General features: G+C 40.3%; 1 protein-coding gene and 1 pseudogene across 2 annotated transcripts in view; both read right to left on the bottom strand.

Moving 5' to 3' along the window:
- The window catches only part of LOC137299147 (uncharacterized), a 36,019-nt gene extending 27,550 nt beyond the window's left edge, over positions 1–8,469 (bottom strand). For both annotated transcript variants that reach the window (XM_067831694.1, XM_067831695.1), the window contains exons 1-12: positions 8,329–8,469; positions 7,668–7,779; positions 7,154–7,315; positions 6,452–6,602; positions 5,377–5,978; positions 4,504–4,777; positions 3,959–4,017; positions 3,426–3,616; positions 3,093–3,156; positions 2,564–2,629; positions 2,208–2,378; positions 162–348 (exon numbers count right to left, since the gene is read on the bottom strand). In XM_067831694.1, the coding sequence (XP_067687795.1) occupies positions 162–348; positions 2,208–2,378; positions 2,564–2,629; positions 3,093–3,156; positions 3,426–3,616; positions 3,959–4,017; positions 4,504–4,777; positions 5,377–5,978; positions 6,452–6,602; positions 7,154–7,315; positions 7,668–7,779; positions 8,329–8,336 (2,047 nt within the window). In that variant the 5' untranslated portion in view covers positions 8,337–8,469. The remainder of the gene's footprint in view (positions 1–161; positions 349–2,207; positions 2,379–2,563; positions 2,630–3,092; positions 3,157–3,425; positions 3,617–3,958; positions 4,018–4,503; positions 4,778–5,376; positions 5,979–6,451; positions 6,603–7,153; positions 7,316–7,667; positions 7,780–8,328) is intronic.
- A 4,271-nt stretch (positions 8,470–12,740) lies between these two features.
- On the bottom strand, positions 12,741–19,072 carry LOC137298584 (uncharacterized protein KIAA1958-like; annotated as a pseudogene).
- Positions 19,073–27,370: the final 8,298 nt, after the last annotated feature.

Genomic DNA, 27,370 nt, shown 5'->3' with positions numbered 1-27,370 from the left:
TACCACTTCTTTAAAAACTGTGAGTACAGTTATGAATGTCAGATAGTGATATCAATATTCAGATAGAGCTGAATAACTGTGAAGTCAAACTATCATAGCATACCAGCATACCAGCATAACTCAAGTGTATAACATCACCACTAAGGGGGACAGGGCCTCACCATCACTGCAGCATGCTTGAACTTGGGAATCATTCTGCAACAGGGCTGACGTGCGCAACTCGTTCAGGTTAATGACACTGGCAATCCAGGACAGGCCCTGCTCCCTTGACGCCTTGGAGGTGACAACCTTTCTCAGGGCATTGTACACCACGTTCCAACAACGATGGAGTCCCTCCTGGATTGCTGACTACAGGGAAGAAGAGAGGCAAGAAATGACAACTACTTTACATTTTACTCTGTAGTAAATAGTTCACAAAAATAAGCATGTGATACTTTGGAAGGATACATTAAAACTAAAGAGGTTAATGAAAACAAAATATCACATTCTTATACAACTGGGTAACTGAAACTGATATTTTTCAGCAAAAGAATGCCTGGCAACCAACTTCATGCTTATTACGTGTGAAAATATGACAAGCCAATCAGAATGCATAATGGATGCAGTGCTTTGATAAAAATAATCCTGACTATTTACATCCTTCATGACATTAGGTTATTGTTTAAAAAATCATGAAAAATATATATCATCATATTGAACGTAACTAACAGAATTGTGTGTGTACAGAAAGATGATCTGTTTGAACGGCATTTCAGAAGTATGGTAAGCCACCAGAAAGTAAGACTCTTTGTGGACAACAACTTCTTTTATTGTATTTGATGCGTCGTTTCAGTATGAGTTCATATACCGTTGTCAAACAAAATCATATACACCATAAAAAGTTGTTATCCATGAAGAATGTATATAGAGATGTTGGGTTTTGTAAATACATGTCCTCTGAATTTGCGTTTGATTCAGTCAAACATCTCAGTAGAGATGGTGAACTACTACGTGGCTGGAAACTGTAATTCATCCAAGTACAAAACAGGACTTGAAACTGACAAGAGTTTGCATCAGTTTCTGTCAGATCCAGTCATCCGAGAAAAATGGATATAGTTTGTTTGCAACAAACAGACATAAAAACATGTCATGTGTACAAGTATCACACCTGTTGAATTACATAATGTGGCAGAGACAGGATCTCAATCTATTTTGTTTATGGCGTATAGCCGAAGAGATGTTAAGTTCAAATTGCATGTGATCAATGATTGAAGATGTGTATTGCACATTGTCTTTAGAAGACAGGCAGGCAGACATATAGGTGTGAATAAACCAAACATTGAGCTTTCTCTGACAGAGGCTGCTTGCCAATCAACAAGTGTTTTTATGTAACGAGGAGAATATTTACTTGTTTGTGTACACAACCAGGACTACTTCCCATGACCTCATACTCCAGGCATGCATACTGTTTCAAGCTCCACGAATCTATTCACTGTGCAAGCGTTTTGGGCGCAGTGCAGCACAGCTGTTGAAACCACTTTTTCACCCAGTGCCGGGAGAAATTTAGTAAATCGTTTGAACTCCCATTTCACTGGCTTATTTCTCAGCAATCTTTTTTTCAACTTTATAGGTTGAATTGGCATTTTTGTTGATTTGTTTGTGCATACCGATATGTATCAGAATCTGCAAAGTTGTGTTTTACGTTGCATGTGACTTTTAACACTGGGCATATATTTCACATCTCTGGGAATATTTTAGCCTGACTTTTCAGTTAAACTTCCCCTTGTGGTAAGACAGCAGGGTTACATGAATATCTTAAAGTCATTCTTGAGTTTCTGCTTTGGGATTTAAAGTAGTTCTTAAAGTGTTCTTAAAATAAAATAAATTTTATTCCCATATTCAATAAAACAAACCTCATTTGTAATTATTAAACCTTTTCAGAAATATAAATGGAAATATAAGGTGAACATGTGGTAACAATTACGTCAGAGAGTTTGTTATCCCTTATTTGTTATCATCACTTGTAAATTAGTTTTCTGTTGCATATATTGCCTGTTCTCTCCTTGTATCATTCTTGCTTGAAAACGATACAAGAACTGGTATCGAAACGTTGTGCTCTAGTATCAAAGAAGTTGTCATTCATATATACTTGTTCTGTCTGACAGACACAGAGTGACATGACTTGCTGCACTAGGCTACTACTTCTCTGCTAGGTCACACGAACATACTTCAACAAGGTGGAGATCGGACTCTGTGACTCGAGGGAAGCCTCTCATAGATGTGAAAGGTGACGCTGCATTCCCGGTCAGGGTGATCTGATGCTTCCGCAGGAATTTAGTTGGCACCGTGGACACTGCCAGGAGAGGTCCAAACAGGGATGACTTCTCAAAATAATTGCCCTGATAAAGCAGAAGAATTTAGTTCATTCAGTGACAGTTCACGTAGGACTGCCAAGTGTTGTACTTCAACTAGCATGCTCACTTTTTATGCAGTAATCTGACTGACCACAGTCAAGTCGGTAATGTTGGTCTTCAAGTAGCCTGATCTCTAAATCTAAATTGACTAAATGTCAACTGGAACTCACCAGTCCCTTGGCGGCCTCAGGCACTTCCTTCTCTAGAGCAATGGCTAAAACAGCTCCTGCAGCAGCCTGTCAACAGATGGGAGAGTTATTCCTCAAGATAACATCACAGTTGCCAGTTTAGTGACAGTCACTCCTGAATGTGCACATGATCATATAATTATCTGTTAACCATGGAGGAATCTGTCTTGAACTTGCTTCGTAGAGTCCCTTGTATATGGCAGTCTGCTGCCTTCAGGTCCATCAGTCAAGTCCAGGCATCAGGTCCATCCATCTGGTTTGAGAATGTGTAAAATAGGCACGTCAACAAATTCATTTCATCCAGTCAAGCTAAACATTTAAGAGTGGTATATACTTGAGATGCCATGGCAATATGTCACAAAAGCTTGAACTAAAAAGGATTTTTTTCACTGAACCCATAATCACTAGATTTTGTCAAAACCACGGGACGCAAATAGTGTCATGTCATTGCCTCTTTGGGCATCAGGAAGAAACAAACATCCATGAACTTGGAATTAGTGATGGCTCTTACATTGTCAAGTAATATTTCCAGAGCTCTGAGTGTCTTGCCCTCAGTGAGAATCACTTCATCCATCCTGCAAGTAAAGCAGGACAAGTAATCATCTCTTGCGGTGATTCAACCATATTTTACACACATCATTAGTCAGTCCTTAAACATGCAGCTGGGGACTGTTCACATACTTTAACATAAATTCATGACTTGAAGTACACAAAGCATTCATTTTCATGGAATGTGAATTTTCTATTTGATAAAATGAAACATAAAACCTGATGTTCAGCATTTCAACACATAAACTCCTTGACATTTGCTTTTAATAAGACGGTAAACTGATGACACACATACCTCTCAACACTGGCTACTTGTTGTCCTGCAGCCTGAAGCAATACAGTCAGGAATAGGACAGAGTTATCTTTCTTGGCAGCACATGCAGTGTCCTCATGTTGCTGTAGTAACCTTGACAACAGGCTGTCAGGAACCTGAACACAGTCCTTCAACCACCCACTCACACACAACAGGAAGTTCACAGCCTCACTCTGAAATCAGTTGTGAGAAGAAAATTCACAAAAGTGTTAATATGGCGTGTGAAATCATTCCCTGAATATGGCATTCCTGTACAAAGACGTGTGATTTATGAAACTAAAATCCGAACATAAGAAATATATGTGACATTCACTCACAATAATACATGGCAACCATATCGGTCTCCAGCAGTATCATGAAACACTGTCTGACACAATAACTACAAAAAGAGCACCATAGGTGCACATGTAATAATGGTGGTACAGAACATGTCTTTTCACAAGGGAAACTTTACCTGCTGGAGGAAAGGCAGTTAAATCTATACATGTACTTGAAAACACACTAGTCCTACTTACTGCAACATGTGTATTGTCATAGTCAGACCACAGATCGTCCTCCTCGGCATTAGCTGACTCTACAGAAATAAGTACAGAGGCTTTGAAAACACTGGGGCAGTCACCTTTTATCAGCCATGATAATATCAAGGGAAATAGTATCTACAAAATCTACAAAGTTCTTCTCTAGACAGGTTTGAGAGCTAGTCTGTGACAGCCTTAGGTAATAGTTGACAGCGATGATGTGTGAAACAACATTCTGACAATGTTTCCCTGTTTGAAAGAAGATCTTTAATTGTGCACCACCAGTATTTTATTTCAATTCTCTAAAGTATTCAAGTTTGATGTCTTTACAATTTCTGAAGCCTTTGTTTTTTCAACCACTGATAAAAAACTGAATGTAACATTGGTTTAAGACAACAGTATCAACTTGCAGTTGATAATATTATTAGGATGGGTCATATTCTGGACCAGAAATCAGCCAAGTTCACGTACGCCACCATCAGCTTGTACCTGGCTACATCATTAGCTGAAGTGTTGTGAAGAAGAATGTCAGTGTGACTCACCTGACTTGAGGCTGTCCATGATAACATCAACACTGTACTGTTTGAACCAGTCACCTGCAGCGGTCACCAGTTGGTCATTGTAGTGAGGATGGAACTCCTCGCAGCTGCTGTAACACTTCATCATGTACTTGATGCGACTAATCTGACGTGGAACTATCTTCTTCATTACTTCACCTAGGAAGGCAGGGATACCAGCAGGCTGTTCTGGTACATCTTTAGCATTGATGGTCAGACTTCCTACACTATACCTGATCTTCCCAGTGGTGGTGATGTCCTAACATGGAATAAATGTTATGTAGTACTTCTAGGTTGTAAAACCATTACTCATGATTCATGATGCTTATAGTCAGATGGGCCAAGAGGTACCAAGCATTTGTGAATGCAATCAGTTGCGATAACATAATCGTCCATGACAAGCAATCAATGGTATTGTCAAGCCTTTCTACATGAGACTCACCCCTTGGAGCTCTGCTATAGTAGCATGAATGCAGTCACAAAATAGCCAGATATATCTGCATGATTATCATTACATAAACCATACACTTGAAAATTGCATTTGCCCACAAAATCACATTACTGAAACATTACTAGAATGCAGTCCCTTAAACACTATGGTTAGAAACTCACTGATGTCAAATAAATCACAAATAAATAACCATGTCTTGTTTGTTCCATATCAAGTCACCATCAAACACGGGTGCAGGCTTTCTTTGGCCATGCATTTACATTGTTTGTAATAATTATGCTCTGGAAAAGAGGAACATCACCTATGCACTCTAATACAGTTTTCATTTTTGATAGTTTGTTTCTTGTCATTGCTTTACAGTAAATTTTTCATCAGTATCACAATTACAAAGGAAATGATATACTCACTATGGTTGAGTCGAGAACACTGGAGAGGAACTGTCGTAAATTATTTGTGTTTGATGTTGCAGGTGCTCTCTTTGCTTGTGCTGTTTGTCTATGTGTATGTGATACAGAGTCTTTTTCCAAATGATCACCAGCACCTTCTGAATCAGTTGATACACCTTGTGATGGCTTTGGTTTTCCTCCTAAAGTCTGCTTCTGGTTATTTTGGGGCTGATCTGACATCTCTGCTGGGTCTGTATGGGTAAGACTGCTAACGGCTTTCATCTGGGACTGGGTACACATACTTTCACACAGGGTAGAGATACTTTCACACTTGTCTGTTTGTTCACCTGGCTTTAGTTGATCAGATTTGTCTTCACTCTTCTCAGTTTGTGGGTCAATTTTGGATTCTAGTTTGCCAGTGTCTGTAGTGTTAGTTAATGTTTGTGTGTCGTCTGTTGGAACTATGTCAGGTCTTGATGCCTGTGCTTTGGTCTTTGTATTAATACTTGCTGTAGGTAACAGTGTGGATTGTTTGGAATTGTTCACACCTCCCTGCTGCTTGTGAACCACATTCTGACTGGACATCTTGTCTAGCCATTCCTCTCTTTTCTTCAACAATAATCCTGAGAAACAGTAGCAACAAAATACCATTAGTGAGAGGTAATGAGAGAGGAGTTCCAAAAATGATGATATTCTGTTTCACAGCTAAAGTGGTTGTAATTCCAAGAAACACTATATCCTTTCACAAAATATATCATTAGAATACAAAGCAATAACACCAAAAAGGAGACCATACAAAATTACAGCTGAGCTTAGGTATTATAGACTTGCCCAATCATTCTACTCGTGAGTTGGTCTTAGTCGCTAGGATGTGGAAGACTAATGACATGGGTTGTCAGCTTGCATTAAGTTCAAGAAGAAATGTTTCATTATCTAGAATATAAACCATCAAGACAATACTAAGATCCAAAAGGAACCCAAACAATTAATAATTCAGATAAGATGAGCATCTAATCTTGCCCAGTCATTCCACAGCTGGACTATCAGGAGGTTGAGGAGGACAAGTCTTTTCTGGTTCATTCACATATCAACTCACTCTCTGCATCTGGAGACATTGGAGTAGACACTGGAGTCTGCTGCCTCTTCATCACACCAGCAGCAAGCACCAACACTACTCCTCCACCAATCACAGACAACAATATATAATTGTTGTTGTTCTCCCTCTGTTCAGGAGCTGCTACCTCAGGCTGAAAGTTGCACACATCAGGAAATGAAAAGTACAGATCGCGACACAGTGACAAGTCACTCTCATTGAATGGTTTACAGATTTGCTTACTAACACGACTTGCTTTGTTAGTTTATTCACGCAAAACAAAACAATTCACAATGTTCAGTACTAGTAGCAATAGTGACACGTTTGTGAAACTGCGATAACATGGCAAAAAGACTGTTACTGTATAAATTCACATTACTCAACATTATTCAGAAACTTTCATTTTGCAGTTGGGTATCATATTCTAATAATCCATCAAAGCATTATAATACTTTATTCTACGATTTTGTTTTTCTACAACATTTGTTTGAATGTTTAAAAAAACAAAAAATGACCCTGCTTATACTTCTGGCTTTTGACTCCCATTGGAACACTCAATGTTGACATGAAAAGTGTGAATATCAATCAAAACACAATTAACATAAATATGACTGCTCCCAAACCAACTGTTCTGTTCATATACAGTAACCCTGGAATACCTTATTTTTGCTATCAGTACCTCCGGCCAGCAGGTACATGTCCTACCTTCTCCGTTTTGTCATCTGCTCCCCCAGGATTCTTCCTCAGTTCCTTCTGTTTTCGCCTCACTGCTGCTGATATTTCCCCTCTTCCTAGCTCAAGTTCATCCTCGTTCAGCTGTCCATTATCATCTATGTCATACTTTTTCAGAATTGCCTGAATGTCCTCCTACAAAATACACACCAGACTATACTGTCTCACTACCTAATTACTGACATCACTATGTATACCAGTATTTCACATCTCTTTCTCCATTATGTCACACAATGTAAATGTAGAGAGGGAGGAAAGCCCAAACAATGATGAAAGGTATCAAAGGACAAACTTGGAAACACAATAAGTTGCATCAGGATTAACATCCACATGGTCCTCTCATGCCTAAGGGAGACCAGTCTGTAACAGCAACTTGGTCATCTGTAGAAAACTTAGACACCTATACTTTCAGTTCAAACAAGGATTCATGATTCAGATGAGTAGTTTGTCACTTTACTCAGAAGTAAGGCTGTGTGAATGTTCCTACCTCATCCAGCAGGTCTGCCAGGCCAATGTCATCTCCATCTTCAGCATTGTACCAAGCTTCTTCATCAAAGCACATGGTCACCACAGTCACCACAGTTATTACTAACAAAAACCTGAAAATCAATGAAAAGCATGTTTACTCAACACATCTAGACTGGGCACTCATCAGTCATAAAAAAATTAGACATATTTTCGACGATTATTAATTATTACAAAGTATATCTTTTTTCAATTATTCTTTTTGCCCCATCCCCGTTATATCTGCACAGGATCTTTCACTTTTCAATAGCTCTTCAAGTGTATAATGAAAATGTACCTGAAACAGTACCTTCAGAAATAAAAAAAAGAGTTGAAAAATAAAACCTAAAGGTACACTTAGAGATGAAAAAATGTACTTGAAGAGCCATTGAACGACAAAAGGTGTTTTGGCAAGAAGAAATACATGTATATGCTGCTTACTAACCAAGACAGATTGAAATATACTGATTCCATACATCACATTTGCTGTTCGTGACTGTTTGCCTAATAAAGATCACCTCGACTTAATGGATATCCCTACTGAACTAGTAGTAAACAAGTCCACATGTATACGCTAAAGTAGGACTGTTGCGAACTTCGCCATTACATGACGTTATTTCTCAAAACGTATTTGTAACACTCACCGAAACATTTTAAACGGCTTCAACGTATGGACCTGTTTTTCAAATTCAAAGTCCACTGGTGTCAATTTACACACACCTTCTTCTCTGCAACAGTTCACGTCACCACGTCAAGGTAACAAGCGGGGTTTCCCCGTGCAAACTCCTTTCTCTGTATTAGGATTCGCTATCGTAAGGTAATAAGCGCATGGGCCTGTTAGGAGTACAGAATGGAGGCCCGTTTATGGTTTCTCATTTTAAGCAATAAGATTTTTTAGGTGTTCAGAAGTTGGTTAATGTGTAAGACGAACATAATGGATGTCAGCTTTCTCTTTATTGTATGATGCGACGTTTCTGATGTACTGCTTGCCCCAGCTACAGATTTAGAAATTATATAATGTTTTCTACACATCTGTCCAGGAGCGTCCGTCGTGGTTGCTCTCGGGTGGTAGTTTAGGATGGACAAGAGACAGGGAAGACAAGAGTCGACGGTAGAGATGAAGACAGCATCAGCCATGTTTTATTATTGCTTGGTTGAATGACGGTTGAAATGATATACACAGTGGTCAACATGTGACAGAACGCACATTGGGACTGAGTGGCCAATGATCCCGATGTGGCATTTATTGATAGCGTTTGAGAATTAAGGGTTCTGTCCGGAGGGGGGTTTATGATAAGAGAGGATACACCGAATGTTTGCTGAATACATTACATAGAGAAAGGGAATAGAATTTCGGTGCACTTTGGACATATATTGAAACAAATAGATCATTTGATTAAATGAAGTTTTAAAGAAACTTATTGAAATGATTTAGTCTATGACACATGCATTTATCACCTGAAGAAGGGGCAAGAAGTAGCATAAATCCGTGTTATATCCTATACGAATATATCCATAAAATAATCGAGTCTGGACCAGACAATCCAGTACGTAGCCAACATCATGAGCATCGACCCGAGCAGTTGGGATAAAATGACATGTGTCAACCATGTCGGCGAGCCTGACCAACCGATCCCGTTAGTCGCCTTTTACGACATGGGTTATGGGTTACTGAAGATCAATTCTAACCCGGATCTTCACGGGTCCCTGAGCTTACATTGCGGCTAATGAGTTAATTGACTTCCAAAGTGATAATGTTTCACTATTTAAGCCTGGTGCATGGCGATGATTCCGTGCCTCGATGGATATTAAACGTCCAGAAACTGTTTCGCGACATTCCCCTGAACATGAAACCCTCGGTATCAGGCCCCCCTAAGTAATTGAAGGAATTACAGCAAATTTGAAGGAATTGCATCTCAAATGTAAACAAACGCAGCCCACTCGCGAAACAATTGCAGCGATATCGGTAATTTAGCGGTAATAACAGAAATACATCGGCCCTATCGGAAGCAATGTCGGTAATACTGGAAACACGATCGGCCATCTTCGGAGATTTTTCGGTCGCGAGCGGAAACTCACGCAGCAAAACATGGCGTCGTTGGAAGAAGCACCCGTCTCGGTGAGATTTGTTTTTAGTTCCTACTATTACATTTTCATACTTATCCATCTTTGACCACCCGTGTTGAATGCGTTTAGGTATGAAGTGTTGTCAGGGCAATAGCTTATGTTTTTAGGAAACACCGATGATTACGAACATCATGAACGTGCGCCATGAAGACGTTTATGAGCCATAATTTTTCTTGCTACGAAGTGCAATTGACAAATTTAAACACATTTTACACAAAAAAATGATGTTATATCTGGCGCACGTTCGTAATCATCGGCACGACTTCGATGTTCAGATGTAAACAAACTACAGGGGCATGACTTGTGACGCTCTCCTAGAGTGACAATCTTTTCCTAAAAACATAAGCTATTGCCCTGACAACACTTCATACCTAAACGCATTCAACACGGGTGGTCAAAGATGGATAAGTATGAAAATGTAATAGTAGGAACTAAAAACAAATCTCACCGAGACGGGTGCTTCTTCCAACGACGCCATGTTTTGCTGCGTGAGTTTCCGCTCGCGACCGAAAAATCTCCGAAGATGGCCGATCGTGTTTCCAGTATTACCGACATTGCTTCCGATAGGGCCGATGTATTTCTGTTATTACCGCTAAATTACCGATATCGCTGCAATTGTTTCGCGAGTGGGCTGCGTTTGTTTACATTTGAGATGCAATTCCTTCAAATTTGCTGTAATTCCTTCAATTACTTAGGGGGGCCTGGGTATGAAGACTTGCGACGAAATCATTGCGTTCGTGTTTTGTAATGTAAAGTATGGTTCTAGCTGTATGTCCGGCTTACACTCCAACTACACGCACATGAGTGTCATGCCCCCAACAACCACGCAAGCATCCAAATTAAACCAGTAATCTCTCATGAAAACATGAAATCCCCTGACTACTCTGTGAACGTATGTTGAGCACAAACGTCGTTCATACCGACGTTCGCAATGTGAAGGGGCATCACTCCCAGCAATAACACAACAAATCTTGATTTACTCTTATGAGTAAAGGACGGGGTTAAATTTCGATTTCAGGCCTCTGGTCTCAAATACAGGAAATCTATTACTGTGAGATGTGCCCTCATCAAGGCAACTATATTCGGTTGGAGAAACTCCGAATCGACACACACCGAACTACCATGCACATGAACAGTATCTGGGCAGTAACTGACATAATATTTGATGAAATAACATTATCCAAAATATTAGAAAACTATGCTTCACGGTCGATAACTGCGTCTGAGCACTTGTTGTAGCTATTCAAATGGTTTGTCAGATAACTCTTAATCACTTTTGATACATTCAGAAGCTTACAATTAACTATCCTCTTCACCTTTCATATCATATGTTACATCATGTCAGAATTGGAGTTATCTACAAGCCAAAGCTCTCTGGGCAACAATCACCTGCCATACAAAAAAAACATGTCTCAGTTCATCTGGCCTTTTGCATTTACTCGATGTCAGTTCAACCAATCCACGGGGAGCAGGAGCTCTCGACATCAGAAAAGGGATAAGCTGACCATCACAAATGCTCCAACCACGCAATAAGACGTATGCAAATGTGTAGAAAGGGAACTGCTCCAAAAGTTAGAGACTTGGCTGATATGCATTGAGACAAATTCGGAATAGAGTTGATGCTGTTTGGGACAGGTATGCCAGGCAAGAGTCGATCAAAGTAGGGAAGCGAATCTGTATATGACAGGAAGTCGCTCATGGTCTCATGCTTGTCGTAAAAGGCGACTAGCGGTATTGGGTGGTCAGGCTCGCTGACTTGGTGTACACATGGCATCGTGGAGACAGATGCTCATGATGTTGATCACTGGATTGCCTAGTCCGGGCTTAAAGGACCACTAAACTTTTTGGTACTCTTTTTATCACTGCATATGAAAGACTTTTGGTTAGTCATAAACGAAACACCTTTTTTTTTTTGAAAAAAACAAACTTGTGGTTAATTAATACCAAGCGCTTAAAAGTTGGTAAAAAGCCGTCTGCTTCTCTCTCGCGTAACCCTGTCGCCAGAGCCCTACAGTGACGTCATAGAAGGAACGGTTTCTCGTTAAATGTATAGAAAATGTGTAGGAAGCTCGTCATTTTGCTGATTTCTCGACGTCACCAAAGACATGCCGAATTGTTGTGTTGCCGTCAATTGTTCCTTGGGGTCGGGTGATGGTGTCGCTATGCACAGATTTCCACCAGACTCCGTAGTTTGTGCTTAAATTGGCTGTTAGTGTGTGCGAAGTGAGCTTTGTGGAAGCCTATGGTATAGTATATACTAAATCGGATGGTTCGCCCCCAACCACGCTTCCAGGATAGAAAATGGAGGTCAAGTTTCATCGAGTTTATAAAACCAAGACTGCTTACTACACATTGCTGACCAAAAGGATTTTGCATGGATATATCGCTTTCTTCCTCGGAAACGAGGTTGTGGCCGAAGTGACAATATTATCGTAAGTAATATTATATTGACCCCTTATATTGACCGATTCCAAGAGTGAAATTGTTATTTTATAAGCTATGTCATGTAAAATCCTAAAGTCCATCAATAAAATACATATTTTACTACCAGTAGAAAGTAATTTTGATTTTGTAAGTCGGTGAAAACAAACTTAAATAGCATTCATCCTCAGACAGGGCGCCGCCATTTTTGAAAATCGTGAAGTCACGGGCTAAAGTCCGTTAGAATGATTGAAATTATGATTTGTTCTCATCAAGTTAGAAAACCCAAACTACTTTTTACTGGTAGTTAAATATGCATTTGAATTATGGCCAAAAGGATTTTGCATGACACAACTTTTAACATAAGGACTTCTTCCAAGGAAGCAAGGTGGGGGTCGAAGTGACATTTATATTGCAAGCAATGTTATATTGACCTCCACCTTACTTCCAAGAGTGAAATTGTTATGTTATAAGCAATGTCATGCACAATCCTATTGTCCATCAATAAAATACATATTTTACTACCAGTAGAAAGTAACTGTCCCTTTGTAAGTCGGTGAAAACAAACCTAAATAGCATTCATCCCAAGACAGGGCGCCGCCATTTTTTGAAAATTGTGAAGTCAAATCCATTTGAATTAATGAGATTATGTATGGTTTGTTCTCATCAAGTTAGAAAATCAAAACTACATAAATATATATTTGAATCATTACCAAAAGGAGTTTGCATGACACAACCTGTAACATAACCTAAGCGAGGTCGGGGTCAAAGTGAAAATACTGCGCGATAAATTTCTTCACTTGCTAAATTTACTTGGTTTGTAACGTTCACTCACCAGTATGTATACACTTGTCAATATACGTCTTTATACTTGGTCTCATAATCCTAATTACTTTATAATCATACTTGCATGCATTTGCTTGCAACTTAATAAAAAGAAGCGATCTGCGAATGTAAAACAGGAATGTAATATGTAGACATTACATAGTTTTCCTATATGAATCATAATTCACGCGCACTCCCTAGTGTATGTCGTCTGCATCATTACACTTAACGACGAAAACGATGATTCTGTTGAAAGCTACGACAACGTATTAAAAACAAAAATGCAAATATTAAAATTAAAGTTATAGGAGCAATGTCAGGCTATTACCTTCTTCGAGGAATGTATCCATCAATATCCACAAAAACGAGTGATATATAATTCATCTGCAGATTTCCCAAGTGATGTGTCTTTTAACAGTCTAATATACGAAAACGTGATGTGTCGTTTCAGGTTTTTCACATTGCTGTATAGTTTCATTGGTTACCCAAGATAGCACACCTGGCAACTAATTGCATAATGTGCGTCATTCTTTTTAAAAAGTCATTTAGTTAGCCAATAATGAGCAATCAATCGGTGTATTGGCGGTTAATCCTTTGAAAGAAGGGTGTTGTATTACATAGACTCAGACACGACAGAGTGTATTCAGTAAATGTACATACATAAACACTACCTTTTGACAAATCCCCCATTTTAATCCCCATAAAACTAATTAATCAATCAGCGTGTTATCGGTTAATCCTTTGATCGATCGAGACAAAAGAAATGCCAAATGGGGGCCTTTGTCGGGTAATCTAAGTGGCGTTACCACTAATTATACCTGTTATAAATTCATTAACTGTGCATCAAGTGAATAATGACAAATAACGTGTAGGTTTATACCATCTAACACGGATTACAACCTAGCAACACCAAGTGATTTTGACAGAATCTATGAAAACAAGGGTTGTAACTCGAAAAATAGGCAAAGCAGGAAACAAAACTAAATGATAGTAGATTGAGAACATATAGCTTTCATTTTTCTCAACAGCTTTCGCGATTTCAGGTTTGTACAAACCTTTAAACGAAATAGTTTAACCCCTGAAATGTAGATGAATACTGCATAGACCCCCATTTCTATACCCACTATTACGTCAGACGGAGACGCGCCGCTCTGATTGGTTGAAATTTCGTTTGCGGTTGAGAATTGAGCACGGTTGACAAAAAGATCGATTTCAGGTAATTAAAGATCGAAGTGAGCAGTTTTAATGACGGGGTTTCATTTATAACGATGTCAGCAAGTGATTTTGCATTTGTACCCTATTAGAGTATATGTGACCTTTAATTAATTAATTAATTAATTAATTACAGAACACCGTCATGTTGCTATAAACTTACTAAGTGTGAACAGAATAGTAACGCCCAAACTTCACAGCATATTCATAATTATTCGATTATTCTCTAAATGTAAAATGTGGGTAATTAGTTTTCGCAGTATTGATGATCCTGCTAGCCGAACATTGTTATAATGACAGTCACTTTTTTTTATTTAGCGGAAGGCAGTGGCATGGCTTAGTTTTTGATAGCGGTGGTAACTGCGGGTGGCGTGTATGAGACAAGAAAAGCGTGCGAAATTTGTAAGTAATATATTCATTTGCATATGCATGCGTTGTATATGTACTTAAGAAATATTATTTATAAAAGTACACTAACTAGCCAACATATTGATAGCTACCACCACTATGATGTGACACATGCATGGTTTTACTGCATCTTGAATGACAAGTAATAATAATAATGCGGACCTCGCCTTTGAAATGTCTCGCTTGTATCCCAAGTTCACTGTCGTCAGGCTCCCCATTATTCTCCGTGCCCTTGGTTTGGTACCTCCTGATCTCTTGGCGCAGATCAGGAGAGTGCCCGGGTTCTCCACCGGGAGCACAGCCCTTTTGACAATCTGGGTAATGCAGAAGGCTGCAGTGTTGGGGAGCCTCCATATTCTCCGGAAAGTTCTTGGTGGGTTCGACTAGGCAGTGTTCGCTGGGATAAGTCCCATTCGCTATCTGGGCTGTGTGTAGAGGGGGTTAGGGCCCTGAGCTGATGACGAGTTTTACCGGTCTGACTGTGCCAGGATCACCCAAACCCTCTATGCTGCATATCAATCTTACTCTGTAAAACATAATAATAATAAGGTAATGTTCGTAAGGTAAAAAGGTATTATTTTATACATAAGGGTATCATCCGAATAAGCCTCTGTTTTAATGGTTTCAGCTTGAACCTGCTACATGTGATTTACTTCACAACGCAACGCTGCTAATACAGGCCCCCCTAAGTAATTGAAGGAATTACAGCAAATTTGAAGGAATTGCATCTCAAATGTAAACAAACGCAGCCCACTCGCGAAACAATTGCAGCGATATCGGTAATTTAGCGGTAATAACAGAAATACATCGGCCCTATCGGAAGCAATGTCGGTAATACTGGAAACACGATCGGCCATCTTCGGAGATTTTTCGGTCGCGAGCGGAAACTCACGCAGCAAAACATGGCGTCGTTGGAAGAAGCACCCGTCTCGGTGAGATTTGTTTTTAGTTCCTACTATTACATTTTCATACTTATCCATCTTTGACCACCCGTGTTGAATGCGTTTAGGTATGAAGTGTTGTCAGGGCAATAGCTTATGTTTTTAGGAAAAGATTGTCACTCTAGGAGAGCGTCACAAGTCATGCCCCTGTAGTTTGTTTACATCTGAACATCGAAGTCGTGCCGATGATTACGAACGTGCGCCAGATATAACATCATTTTTTTGTGTAAAATGTGTTTAAATTTGTCAATTGCACTTCGTAGCAAGAAAAATTATGGCTCATAAACGTCTTCATGGCGCACGTTCATGATGTTCGTAATCATCGGTACGACTTCGATGTTCAGATGTAAACAAACTACAGGGGCATGACTTGTGACGCTCTCCTAGACTGACAATCTTTTCCTAAAAACATAAGCTATTGCCCTGACAACACTTCATACCTAAACGCATTCAACACGGGTGGTCAAAGATGGATAAGTATGAAAATGTAATAGTAGGAACTAAAAACAAATCTCACCGAGACGGGTGCTTCTTCCAACGACGCCATGTTTTGCTGCGTGAGTTTCCGCTCGCGACCGAAAAATCTCCGAAGATGGCCGATCGTGTTTCCAGTATTACCGACATTGCTTCCGATAGGGCCGATGTATTTCTGTTATTACCGCTAAATTACCGATATCGCTGCAATTGTTTCGCGAGTGGGCTGCGTTTGTTTACATTTGAGATGCAATTCCTTCAAATTTGCTGTAATTCCTTCAATTACTTAGGGGGGCCTGTAATAACTGTCACAGAATAAAGCAGTGTCTTCTATTGTTCACTTTTGAAACTAACTGACAGAATCAAAGGTGATCGTCAACGGCGCAAGATTGTTGGTAAAACATACCGCTACCAAGACAAATCAGCGGTCCTCTTAACAAGTCTAGTCTTGTTGCACATACGAACGAACGATGGAGTTCTGTTGGTCCGGTCATTCTACCTGTTGGATTGAACGGGTTTTGAGAATATTTGCACGGAATACCAAAGTATCTAAGAACATAATGCGGTCGACTTTCGTCTCTCTACGAACGGTGTTGACCTGGTGGAAACTGTGTACGAACGTATTGCAACTGACGTCCAACTATATTATGTCTGCACACATCCCCATTAAGTTTGAACTAAGGCGATTCCGTTCGTCATATGGCAATCTTGTTAAGGTGTATTATCACTCCGTCCCATTTTGGAACATGTAGAACATTGGACAATGGGAATTGTCTTACTCAAGTCATCTGGAAACTCAGGACCTACATTCATACAATTAGGTGACAATCAGGATTTTGTCGGTCATTGTATCTTGTGGACTGTTTTGAATATAAAACCGTCCGAAATCAAATCTTCATTACACCTGGCAGCGTCTTATTAACACATTTTTAGACAGGCCAAAACACTTCAGGGTAATATCAGAGGATGTCAGAGAATGTTCCAGATTGTATACGTATACAACGCGGCCATCAAATCACAACGTCCAGAATAGCTGAGTGAGTGAGCATGGGTTGCTGAAGGCCTATTCTACCCCGGGACCTTCACGGGTATTTAAATTTAAATGGATAAGTATGAAAATGTAATAGTAGGAACTAAAAACAAATCTCACCTAGACGGGTGCTTCTTCCAACGACGCCCATTTTGTGCAGTTGATCCAGTCTGCCGAATATGCCCTTCCCCGAAACAAGATACAAGAAAGATCATTAAAACATCGGAATTTCACAAGAATATCTTTAAATTCTAAGTGAGTGAGTGAGTGAGTTTAGTTTTACGCCGCATTCAGCAATATTACAGCTATATGGCGGCGGTCTGTAAATAATCGGGTCTGGACCAGACTATCCAGTGATCAGCAACATGAGCATCGATCTGCGCAACTGGGAACCGATGACGTGCCAACCAAGTCAGCAAGCCTGACCACCTGATCCCGTTAGTCACCTCTTACGACAAGCATAGTCGCCTTTATGGCAAGCATGGGTTGCTGAAGGCCTATTCTACCCCGGGACCTTCACGGGTATTTAAATTTTAAGGGAATAAGTCGAAGTTGATACAATTATATAAAACATGTATTAATTTATATGTTCTGTTGTCTGCAACCAGATCGTAATGCACGCATAGGCAATGTACGATTATTCAGAACCAGATCCAATCCATAAATGGACCCGTGAAGGTCCCGGGGTAGAATAGGCCGGGGTAGATTGTACGTCTGCTTATTCAGATTTGCATCTAAATGATCATAGATTGTACATTTCTGGATTAGTGAGTGAGTTTAGTTTTACGCCGCACTCAGCAATATTACAGCTATATGGCGGCGGTCTGTAAATAATCGAGTCTGGACCAGACAATCCAGTGATCAGCAACATGAGCATCGATCTGCGCAATTGGGAACCGATGACATGTGCCAACCAAGTCAGCGAGCCTGACCACCCGATCCCGTTAGTCGCCTCTTACGACAAGCATAGTCACCTTTTATGGCAAGCATGGGTTGCTGAAGGCCTATTCTACCCCGGGACCTTCACGGGGCCGCGCGAGGAGTGAAGTAGAAGTAATCGGTCGTTTTGCCATCCACACTGTATTAAAAAAAAAAACAAAGAATGATTTCTGAAATACTTTATCCACTTCATTGAAAGAAAATCTTAATATTTTCATCTTATAGATGTTAAATTTGTTATTTTTTTATTTTCTTTGTTTTTAAATTTTGATTCATTGATAGAAAATATACTCACCACAATGATCTGTACTTCTGGAAAATACTGACGTAACATCGGTCCTTATTAATGTTTTCATATGCCCGCACTTTCTTCGGAGCTTGTTTCCTCTGCTTCAACCCGCCCAGGTTTGTTTTTGACACATCTTCGGTGTACAGAGGGAACTTTCGGCCGTTGCCATCCGTACGAGGTCCCGTTATTTGTGGTTTTGCAAACATCCTCAAGGTCCTATGTTCCTTACCCCCTCGAAGAGCGAAGTGCAATCCTACAAAAAGACCAAAATAACTACATCATTATTTATATATGAGCATTTTTTCTTCAGCCAAAGAATATAAAAGCTTACGATAACTATAATCAATATGTACATGAATAGAGTATTTAGTAAGACTAACCTGTAAGATACAGCACTGTATCTAGAAGTTTTCTGGGGGTGTCGTCTCCCAGCGCTCCACACTGCCAAAGCTGCTCTTCCTCAGTGAGGGATATCGTTTCTGTTGGCTTCCAGCTCCTAGACCCTCAGCAGAACGTTTGCGCATAACTGCGTCCAGACATCGACGACTGTCTTCAAACTCCTTATCTTCAAACATGTTCACTGTGCATCCATTGGCTCTGATGGCGCTTTGTAACGAGGTGTATATACCATACAATGTACGAGATGGATACAACCCTCCGTCGGGTTTCCGGGCTTCGAACAAGAAAAATTTCAGGGCGAGATTAAGGTTCTCAGCACCCATTTCGAATAAACTTTCTGACAAACACACCTTCAGCAAATCCAAATTGTATTTCATGGCTCTCTGACGTCTTTCCTCCTGCCATCTAGTAAACACAGCAACAGCCCAATCATTCTTGTATTTTGTAGACTTAGGAACACAAATTTCAAGTTCTTTATCAATGGCGTTTTTATCAAGGGGTCGCCGAATCTAAACTCAAACTCACGATCACTGTCACTGCTTTCGCTATCCATTTCACGCGATTGTGATTGCGTTATGGAAATGTCATCACCTTCTTCTCGCTCCATATTCTTCAAAGTAACAGTAGCGACTGACGACGAGCCAGCGCGCAGACACGTGTAGTCGCGACAGTTACCACGTGCAGATCATGCTGTTTACAGCTGGTGGGTGAGTGGCTGTGTTTGGGCGATAGTTTTTAGTGTAAACGGTTACTCGCTTATCGTACATCTCTGTTCGTCATAATAAACCTCGATGTTGATATATTTATCACCTTTTCCTTTGGTTTATATGACAGATATAACACTCTCCCTCGGTTTTGGTTGCACATGTAAGCATTCGGGGTCGGGAGAATCCTTGGACCTTCGGCCCACGGGTTCTTCCGACCCCTCATGCTTACATGTCCAACCAAAACCTCAGGATCGTGTTATATCCTTTACTCACAACACATCTTTAGAACTAGTTTGCACAAGGAAAGGATGAACAAACCCACCACTGAACATGAGGAGCTAAAACACTCCAGTGTCCACCATAGCACCATATCTTGATGATGACATGCATACAGTGATAGATGTGGTTTGGGTGTTCCATTGGTGTAGTGTGGATGTAGCTGTGTCGTAATTAGTGGTGGCTGTGTTGCGTGCCATGTTGTCGGGGTGGCTGTGGTGTGGTGCATGTGGTGGTGGTGTCCCGTGCATTGGTGGATGTTGTGGCGGTGTCTCGTGTACATGTATGGTGGTGTCCGATGTTGAGATGATTTCTCATTTTAAACAAATGGTAAACCAGACATAGTGAAATTAATATTTCGAATCAACGTAATTTTATCTTGCCAACTGAAAATTTAAGTGTAAGAATTTTATTCAACTTAGGATAAAAGTTGTTTAACAAACGATCATAGATTCAAATCGTCATTACTGGTTTGTATTGCAAAGGGGTAAGCGCAGCAGTTAGAACAGTGAAACAGGAGCGCGTGCGGTACGTGATGAGCGTTAACTTAGACCAACACAACTTCTTATCGACGTTTTATTTAATGTGGAAACATCCTTGTAATACAAACAAAGAACGTTATTTGAAATTATGATCGTTTGTTAAACAACTTTCACCCTAAGCTGAATAAAATTCTGAGAATTAAATGTTCAGTTGGCAAGGTAAAATTATAAGAATTTGCAATCTTAATTTCACTTTATTCGATTTTCTTTTTTGTTCATACAGACATTCATCGGTACATTTTCACGGCAAACAGACTGTAATCACAGAATAACACGAGTGAATCACGAATGTGATGAGCAGTGATAAGCACATCACAATTTACAACGTTCCCACCCACGGACGACAGTTTGTTTTAATTCATTTGTATTGAATGATCCCTACACCTATGTCACTTTGGGTTTAACTTGTAATTTTAAATTTACAATGCGTCATACCTGTATTGTATTAGCTTTAATTATATTGTCTTGTATAAATAAATCTGTAATTAATGAAAGAAATTTTAGTTTCGTTTTGTTTCAATAAAGAATATTACCTGGTCGTACTTAGCTCACGCTAAATCAGAAAACAGGTCTCTGTGCAAACACTTGTGATTGAGGTGTTTTCACAAATTTTAATCCTTTGTTTCGGGTTCGACGACTGGGATTAGGTTGCGTAAGGTGGCCGGTTTGCCCTTTGTCGTTTCCAGCTGCACACCAAGCGAGCGACTGAAGCCCGCTTGGTGTCTGAGCGCCGACTCACAATAATGTGAAATATTCGTCGTGGGGACAGAAAGTCTTGAGATTCTGTAGAGGTAGGACGACTTCAAGCATTCTTCGGAAGGGCGACAGAGGACCATACAGGCAGGTGTTTCCAAATCAGTTTCGAAGATAGTATGCGTCTTCATGAATGCTTGTTTAATATACAGTGCACACGTATTCTCTCATAGTATACGGCCATTTCGGTACAGATCGGAAAGGTTGATACTGGTTTCTGCATGTAAACGGAGTGGTAGTGTAGCCTCGTTGTTCAAATGTTGGCACGCCATGTTCAGTGCCAGTGTTCGACTCCTCACTTAAACGCAGTGTCTGACGTCCACTTCTGAGGCCCGTCATTGCAATATTGCCAAAGTGGCATAAAACCACACTTACTCGATGTTGTTAAACCAATCTACATCCGCGAGAAATGTGATTACTGATGCTTATGCATGACTCATTTCTTTCAGACGCAGGAACCCTGGCACACTCTGGATTTGGTGTTGTGTCACTCTAAACCCTTCCACCTGGACTTTAGTACACTGACTTTCCGTGGGTCCGATGGGATGAGCTTTTGTCTCATGGTGGCTCCATTGTGCGTCTGCTCTCCGCGTAGCCCCCTGCCGAGCGTACATGGAGTAGGTTCGGTGCTAGGGCCTGACTGTACAGTCAGGATGGTTGTTACAGCAACCCAGCTAGTTTAGGGTTGGCACACTCTGTGGCCCCAGTCTTTTCAGCACCCCTAGTAGACCCAATGCTGACTGCACTTGACTGGTAGATTAGGGGTTAGTGTAGATAGGGCCCCCTTCGTGCATGCCCTGTACGATGTTATCTATAGATGGCATAACTTAGTGTTAACCCACCATTCCGTCCTTCAATAGGTAGCGCGAGGCAAAGCAAGTCCCGGCTGGTCACTTTGAGAGTCAGTGTACTGACCGACTGCTTGGGCACCTACTGGTAAAGTATTTCAATATTTGAGTTTAAAATTTAGATTAAATTTTGTTTTCACGTCCCAACATATTTGTTTTGCATTTAAATCTATGGGGATGGTCAAATAACCAAATGGTTAAAACGTTCGCTCATGACACTCCAAACAACCCTTATTCGATTTCCCAATGGGAATGATATGTCATGCATATATTTGTTATACATGACAGTTTTATGGATAGCAACTTCTTGGGTTTATTTCCACGACGTTTCGAATGAACAGTTCAGCTCAACCTGATGAGGAGGCTAGGATAAGCCCCGAAACGTCGTGAAAATAAACCCAAGAAGTTTCTATTCATAAAACTGTCATGTATTACTATGCCAACTTCTAAATGCCTTTGAAGAATCGCATATATTTGTTGTTTCTCGCCGTGATATAGCTGATATATCGCTAAAAGCGGTGTAAAAGCAACACTTAATATGTGTGGGAAGTATAAATGATGTAGAATACTATTTACCTTTATTAGTAGAACCATCACCCACGGAAGCAACTGTGTTTTTCCCAACGATCTTTTAAAAAACTTAAAATGCATCCTTGTTTACAATGACATGTCACAACTTGGGTTTCGTGTTTGAGATTGTTAAATGGAGGCATATATCGTGCATTAATACACACAGTACCAATGATATGAAATATGTTAATTTTCAGGAGCGTGGATGCCATCGTCCTGGGGGCGGAAATGGACCCTGAAGTCCCCCAGAGGCAGGACGACTGCCAAGAAGACATTCCATGGATAAAAGTGGATCAAGGATTCTTCGGAAGGGCCACAGTGATTTTGTGACACTGTACTATGCGGGTCTACTACTGTAAACCCTCCAGTAGAATAGGTAGCGTTGCATACGTTGAGGGAAAACGGTTCCAGAGTTTTTTTTCTCAAAAAAGTTTTTTGTCTCTGGTTTTACGTGTCGGGCTTCAGTTACCTTTGACCTTGTTCAGATCTCAAATTTGAACAAGGTCAATTTAGACACACTTTCTGCGGCAACAATGTTGGCCTTTGTGGTCGAGGATTTTGTACTGTTCCATGTTGGGAATGAAGACAATAAAACACGTAATGCGCACAGCTTGTCCACTTGTTGTTTGTTTTGTTGTTTTGAAAGTTGTGAACTCGAGATCTGTTTTTGTTCATGGAAATCGGATGTGTCCGCCGTGTATGAGTGCTTGTTTTTGCCATACACTTCCACACACTGCTAAACACTGCCAACCAAGAAACAAGTCCAACATTAAAACAATACATCAGTACACCGGTGTATTATAACATCTACAAACTAGAACTTACAATACAAAAGCCTATCAACATTACCAGATCACATCGCACAGAATTTTAGGTCAATGTATGTACCAAACAATCCAGTGATGTCTGTAGATGAGACAAGACATTAAATGAAAAGCTCCCACCAACATCCAACAGTCTAGAATATCACATCGAGCAAGTAAACTACCACGTGCATGTTTGGAAACAGTATCTGCATAATCATATTCGTTCACCAGTTGACCATGGTTGGAGCATTTGTCATGGTCAGCTTATCCCTTTTCTGGTGTTAGAGATACTGCTACGTGTGGATTGGTTGAAATGATGTCGAGTAACTGCAAAGGCTCAGCATGCCAGCAGAGATATCTTTGTCAATGCAGACGAACTGTTTTATTGTGCACAGACACATGCCTTTTTGTATGGCAGGTGATTGTTGCCTGAACAGCTTTGGCTTGTACATGACTTCAATTCTGACATGATGTAACATATGATATGAAAGAAAGAAAGTGAAGTGGAGAGTTACTTGTAAGCTTCTGAATGTATCAAAAGTGATTAAGAGTTAATTTATATGACAGACCACTCTGAATAGCTACAACAGGGCCGAAGTTACCATTTCTCAATTAAGGGAGCACTATCAACATTAATAGTGTTATATAAATACGTTTATGCATAAAAAGTAACCTGTAAAAAAATTATAGGGGGCAGTTGTACGCCTGCTTTCCCGACCTTGTACAGCCAGGGTTTAGACGCAGTTATAGGCCTTGAAGCAGAGTTTTCTAACACTTTGGATGATGTTATTTCATCAACTATTTTAGGCAAATGATGCTTAAACCATACCATTGAAATTTTTGTTCTTTTTCGATACTGTATAAAACATTTGACATCAAATGAATTATTTGTTTACATGCTATGTATAAGAAGTAAAACTACAAAGATGCCATCTTGGCGGCCATTTTGAATTCTGGGTAATATGAAACAATTCCATATAACATGCTGTCACTCTAGAAGTAAAGAGGAAACAAAACCAAGTGATTCTAGTTACACGAATAATAATAAATATATCACCACCTGACATTTTCATGAAAAGTCGGCTAATCGCTAAAATCCTCTGTCTCAAAGAATAAACTGTAAAACATTATTTTTGTATTACCACGGCGTGACCATACAAAATTACTTGTTTTGTGCCCAAGCCACCACTCTAAAAGAGACAGGTATAAAAAACATCAAAAGTATCAACATTGGATGTACATGGACACATTCGGTGTTAATTGTTATGTAAATTTAACTACCGAGAAGGCAACACACGACAATTCAAGATGGCGGCTAAAATGGCGGCCATTTTGATTATTTTCAAAAGCACAAATATGTGAAAAACAATCTAAATCCTTTAACAATACACAAATGTCATAGTGAAAGTGATCGGATTGATAATAGTTAAACTATCCATGATTAACTTTGAGATAGCTTTTCGGGGACTAGAGCCCGAAAATGCAGCTTGGGATGCAGAATGTAGGGACTTTAAGAGCGGAGTGACATGTTCGTATATTTTGCTAGTTCGGTGTGTTTTTTATCCGCTTGTTTGTTTTGGTAATTCATGTAAAACTCAGCAAAAATAAAAACTTGACACTCATTACTTTTCAAAGTGTTTTGAAACTTTTGAAAGAGTTCTTATTGTGATTATGGTTAAATGCATTGTCAAAGGCATTACGTCACACATTCATTCTACTGGTCAGTGGAGGTCGAGTGACTGCTCAAACCATTCGAAATCGCCTGCGCTCTGCTCGTCTGCATGCACGGCGACCATATCGTGGACCAATTCTAGCCCGTTTCCATCGACGATAACGTCTTCTCTGGGCACGACGGTACCTGAGATGGACCCAGGGAGATTGGAAAAGGGTTGTGTTTAGTGATGAATCAAGGTTCACATTAACCTTTGATGATGGAAGGATTAGAGTTTGGAGAAGACGAGGAGAACGCAATGCCCAGTGTTGCGTGCAGGAAGTGGATCGATTTGGGGGATGTAGCCTTATGGTTTGGGGTGATATCAACGGTCATGCTCGATCCCGACTCATTGTCATCCAGCGGAACCTTAATGCGGCAGCTTACAGAGATAAGGTGCTCGTTACAGAGCCATTCGTGGCAGCTCATGGCCCAGGTCTAACTTTCCAACAGGACAACGCCAGACATGATACGGCCAATTTAACAACGAATTTCCTCAGGAACGCTAGCATCAATATCATTGAGTGGCCCTCAAGATCTCCCGACCTCATCCCATACAGCATGTGTGGGATGTGTTAGGCAGGCGGCTCCGTCAAGTAAGGAACCTTCCACACAACTTGCAAGAGCTTGGTGCCATGTTGGTACAAATATGGCGGCGCATTCCCCAAGTTGTGTTCAGACGCATCATCCAATCCATGAGGAGACGTTGTATCGCAGTTGTGAACGCCCATGGAGGACACGTCCGATATTGACATGATTTCATTTAGTTGTGACTCACAGTTTTTGATCATGGACATTGTTGTCGCATTTCCGGTGCAACCGATTCCATGACAAACATGATCTGGATCCTATAGCATCTTTAATGACATGAGAATTGAATACAATCGTTATTTCAAATCCATTTTCCAAAATGTTGAAACGAGTGTCAAGTTTTTATTTTTGTTTAGTATAGAAAGGTATTACAGTAGCCAAGCTATGAGATAACTAGGATCTGCATGACCAGCCGTACTGGTATATTTTCAGACAAGTGAAATATTTCCCTGATATTTGCATAGGCCCGTTTGCAGACCTGTTTAATGTGCTTATCGAGGATGAGAGTCGAGTCAAAGTACACAGCAAGATTTCTCGCATCTGAGCTGGGAGTGATGGTGCTTGTCGGCGATGACGATTTTGAATAGTCAGTTTATATGCAGTTGATTACTGGCACACAATCACGAGTTCAGTTATCATCAACATTAACTAGTTTTCAGCCCTCCATGCTGCTGACGCAACAGGAAAACAATTCTGTGTGAACTGGCTGTCACCCATGGGAGTATATCGTAAAGAGCAACGGTCAGAAAACGACTCCTGGGTACACGGTATTTGAGCTTACCTTCAGTGAAGTGTGAAAAAATCGACAGAAACTTCTCGATATCTTTCTCATAGGAATGGTGTCATCCACTCAGAGCATTGTCAGTGAATCCACATCTGTGTTCAAGAGTAAAACGAAAGGCATGGTTCACCGTATCGGATGCTGCGGACAGGTGAAGTAGGACATAAGAAGCTGCTCCATAACCTGAAGAAGATCCTTGAATTACGTGCAAAAGTGACGTTTCCGTGCCGTGACTTTCTCTGTTTGTCTATTACAAGGGGCTCAAAAGATTCATTTCGGAGCAGTTGTTCTCTGAATCGTGATCTGCTACTAGATCTACGTTAAATTTGACACTGGGCGATAGTTTTGAGCATCTCTGGATACAGGTGATGTTTCTTTAATAATGGCTTCGTTAGTCGGAGCATAGATAGATAGATAGATAGATAGATAGACAGATAGACAGATAGACAGGCAGAGAGAGAGAGAGAGAGAGAGAGAGAGAGAGATGTTTGACACAGCAGGTGCCCCTGCAATATAAGCAGTGCCAATTAATGACGCACAGCAGTGGACCTGATTCTTGATCTGACCGTTTACTCTGCCATTTGCGGACATTACACATTACAGTAGAAAAAGCGCATCACACATATTGTTTTCATGTGGAAGTCATCTAGACGCCCAGAGAACACTCTCATCTGATGACTACCTGTTGCACCATCAGAATCAGCATCAGCCTGGAATTAATCTGTGGTCATGTGGATACTGATCATGACTGGTGTGTGAAATAACAGACAACTACTTTTGTGCCTCTCTTCCAATGCTGAATACTGGACCAACATTTCTGCATGGCGTAAAAACCTGATCCACTCTGCAGCATTGGTATCTTGTCCACTGATAACATCAAAACGATATCATCATACTTATCGGTCGTTTCAGAACTACACATCAAACCAGCTCATACCTGGAGTGATATAAGTAGGGTACAACCTGATGATACAAGTGTCCTTTCTAATGAAACAGTCCTGTGCCCTAAATAGTTGGCGAATAATCATATCTTCAG

This window comes from Haliotis asinina, chromosome 10 (genome assembly GCF_037392515.1).
Source record: "Haliotis asinina isolate JCU_RB_2024 chromosome 10, JCU_Hal_asi_v2, whole genome shotgun sequence".
NCBI classification, from domain to species: domain Eukaryota; kingdom Metazoa; phylum Mollusca; class Gastropoda; order Lepetellida; family Haliotidae; genus Haliotis; species Haliotis asinina.
The sequence above is the reverse complement of the archived record's forward strand: the minus strand, read 5'-3'. Positions and strand labels throughout refer to the sequence as shown.